Consider the following 3,034-nt stretch of genomic DNA (forward strand, 5'->3'; position numbering starts at 1 on the left):
GTTGCCACTCGAATTAATAAAGGACGTAAGATTGTCATCTTCAAGCTAGGAGATTGGGTTTGGGTGCATTTCCGAAAAGAAAGATTTCCTACTAAAAGAAAATCTAAGCTTTTACCACTTGGAGATGGACCTTTTCAAGTTCTTGAGCGCATCAACGACAATGCTTATAAAATTGATTTATCAGGTAAGTACGGGTTAGTGCAAATTTTAATGTTGTTGATTTGTGTCAGTAGGTGATGGCTTGGATTCGATGACGAATCCTTCTCAAGAGGGGGAGAAAGATATGAACCACAACCAAGAAATTTCCATACCTCAAGGTCCAATTACAAGGACGAGAGCCAAGAAGCTACAACAAACCTTATACAATTATATTCAAGCTATAACGAGCTCATCAAAAGAAATTTTAGAAGACGTTGAGACCTCCATTATATGTTATGCAAAGTTTAGCTTCAAGAAAGAGATGAATTAAATGCACTTTAAGTTGCATTTAATGAACTCCACTGAATTTATGAAACTAGTCAAAGGATGACTAATAAACACATTTTATTAATTGCATTATTTAATTATAGTTCAACTATTTGTTTGTTATATTTAAGTTAGTTTTAATATAGAGTTAAGTTTATATGGTAAGCCACATATGTTACTATATTCCACCATTAATTAGCCATTTTAATATGGAGTTTATGGGTATTTTTTAGCCCATTTAATTTGAGAGTTATGTATAACATAAGTTAAGGTTGTAAAGGCTATATAAAGCCTTCTTCTCTTTTTATTAGACATCAAATTTTGGAATTAAGAATAGAATTTCTATTTTAGCCTTATTGAGAGCTAAACTTTCATTGTAAATTTTTGTGTTTAGAAGTTGCATATAGAGTCATTCAAGTGGTATTGATCAAACCTTTTGTGAAATGATGCACTCCTTTATCTTATCTTATCGTATTACCACTTCAAATGAATAATTATAATAATGCACTCCTTTATCTTATCGTATCGTATTACCACTTTAAATGAATAATTATAATAAAGGACAAAATAGACATTTATAAAAATTGTAAAGGTGAAATAGGAGTGCAAATTTTCTGTTACATAAAATGTTCAAATGCCTCCAAATGTGTAGTACATAAAATTATAATATATTATGGAACAATCATTTATTTCTTTCCAATAATAAACTTAAATGAAAGGAAGAGAAATCGTGTCTCTTAACATTAAAAAAAAAATTAATATCTTAATTAATCAAGTTTTGATACTTTAACTTATCATTAATCACAAGTACACACATAATTATTATTTTAGTATAATCAGAACTACCCACTATCAATAATACATTTTTTCTTAATTAATAATTAGATTCATATGGTATAATTAATTATGATATGGACCTTCCACCCATTGACGACAGATGTAAGAAGCGGAAGGCCAATTTCGTAATACTATCCAAGCGTCATGGGTAATACTGTAATTTTAGATGTACTCGACTGCCTACATAAAGCCCTCCCGTGAACCGAGCTCTGGCACGCAAATCGCAAATCCTGATTCTGTTACGAGCAATTGATCGATTATTTTTTAATCCAAAAGAAAATAATGAAACCCCAACCGTCTTCTATCGTCTCTCTCCTGTTCGCAGCCGGTCTCTTCCTCCTCCGCCTTGTTCCATCCGCTGCCGATGCCGGCACCTTTCCCAATGCCACCGCCGATTGTTCTGAGTTCATCCGCACTAGCTGCGTCATTACTCTCTATCCCGACGTCTGCTACACTTCGCTCTCTCGCTACGCCAATGCCATTCAGCAGGACCCGGCCTCGCTCACTCGCGTCGCCATTACCATCAGCCTTGCCAACGCCCGTAGAATGGCTGCTTATGTCTCCAACCTGTCTCACGTAGCTGACTACGGCGCCGACCACAGAGTCTCCTCCGCGCTTCACGACTGCTTCACGAACTTCGACGATGCCGTGGACGAGATTCGCGGCTCACTCAAGCAGATGCGCCAGATCAACGATGTCGACGCGCCGTCGTTTAGGTTCCAGATGAGCAACGTGCAGACGTGGATGAGCGCGGCGCTAACGGATCAAGAAACGTGTACGGACGGATTCGATGATGTGATGGACGGACCGATTAAGAAGGACGTGTGCGCAAAGGCGGAGAAGGTGAAGAAGCACACCAGTAATGCCTTGGCGCTGGTGAACAGCTTCGTGGAGAAAAGGATTCCGTGATTCAATCGGTATGTTTTCTGAATATAGAGTTGAATTGCATGAGAATTTGAAAACTATCTGGAAACGGTACGAATAGTTTGCTTCTGTGCTTAATTAACATTGTGTGAGAGATAGAGATGTAAATTTCTTACTAGAGAGAAACTGAAATTTTCTTTTTCTTTTGTTTCGGTTTTGCTTTTTCTGGAAGATTTAGTTTCAGTGATGGTAGTTGTATTCTGCCGTACTGCTCTGCTGCTGGTTCCTTCTTTCATAGTTTCAGAATGAAAGAAAGAGAAGGAAGCAATTGGTATTTTGATTATTTCTTATAGCCTTCTTTCGCTGTAGTGTTCACTATTCATGATCTACACAATTTCGTTCTCATACCATTCAAAATCGATCTTGTATTTAATTCCAACTAATTCTGCACATTGATTCTCATAACTAATTTAATCCGGAATTCTGTAAGGCTTTTATTCAGAGGAGCATCTTTTTTCACGCTTTTCTGCTTTTGCTTTTGCTTTTTCAGTGGTTGGTTGGTTGGTTATGTTTGCGCAAGATAAATTATAAAAAAAAATATTCATCAACTATACATTTTGTTTCAATTATAATACCATCCAATTTATTTTTTTTTAATTTTTTTTTTTTATCAACTAATCATAAAAGAACCATTTCTGTTGTCATTTTTCTACTTTCAACTCAATGTCTCTAATTTTCTTTTCTTTACTCTAATTCCTAAATTTATTTCATGTACAGATATAGATTTGTTGAAGCAATTCATAAGTAGATACAGTAAACTTGAGAGATTAACTTTCAATAAATTAATAATTAAACTTAATGAAACGAA

General features: G+C 35.5%; 1 protein-coding gene across 1 annotated transcript; it reads left to right on the forward strand.

Moving 5' to 3' along the window:
• Nucleotides 1-1,519: 1,519 nt before the first annotated feature.
• Nucleotides 1,520-2,583, forward strand: LOC111472077 (21 kDa protein-like). Its single transcript, XM_023117774.1, has one exon. It carries the CDS (start codon nucleotides 1,585-1,587, stop codon nucleotides 2,209-2,211), a length of 627 nt encoding a protein of 208 aa, XP_022973542.1. The 5' UTR covers nucleotides 1,520-1,584; the 3' UTR covers nucleotides 2,212-2,583.
• The last annotated feature ends 451 nt before the right edge of the window (nucleotides 2,584-3,034 follow it).

This window comes from Cucurbita maxima, unplaced genomic scaffold (genome assembly GCF_002738345.1).
Source record: "Cucurbita maxima cultivar Rimu unplaced genomic scaffold, Cmax_1.0 Cma_Scf00064, whole genome shotgun sequence".
NCBI classification, from domain to species: domain Eukaryota; kingdom Viridiplantae; phylum Streptophyta; class Magnoliopsida; order Cucurbitales; family Cucurbitaceae; genus Cucurbita; species Cucurbita maxima.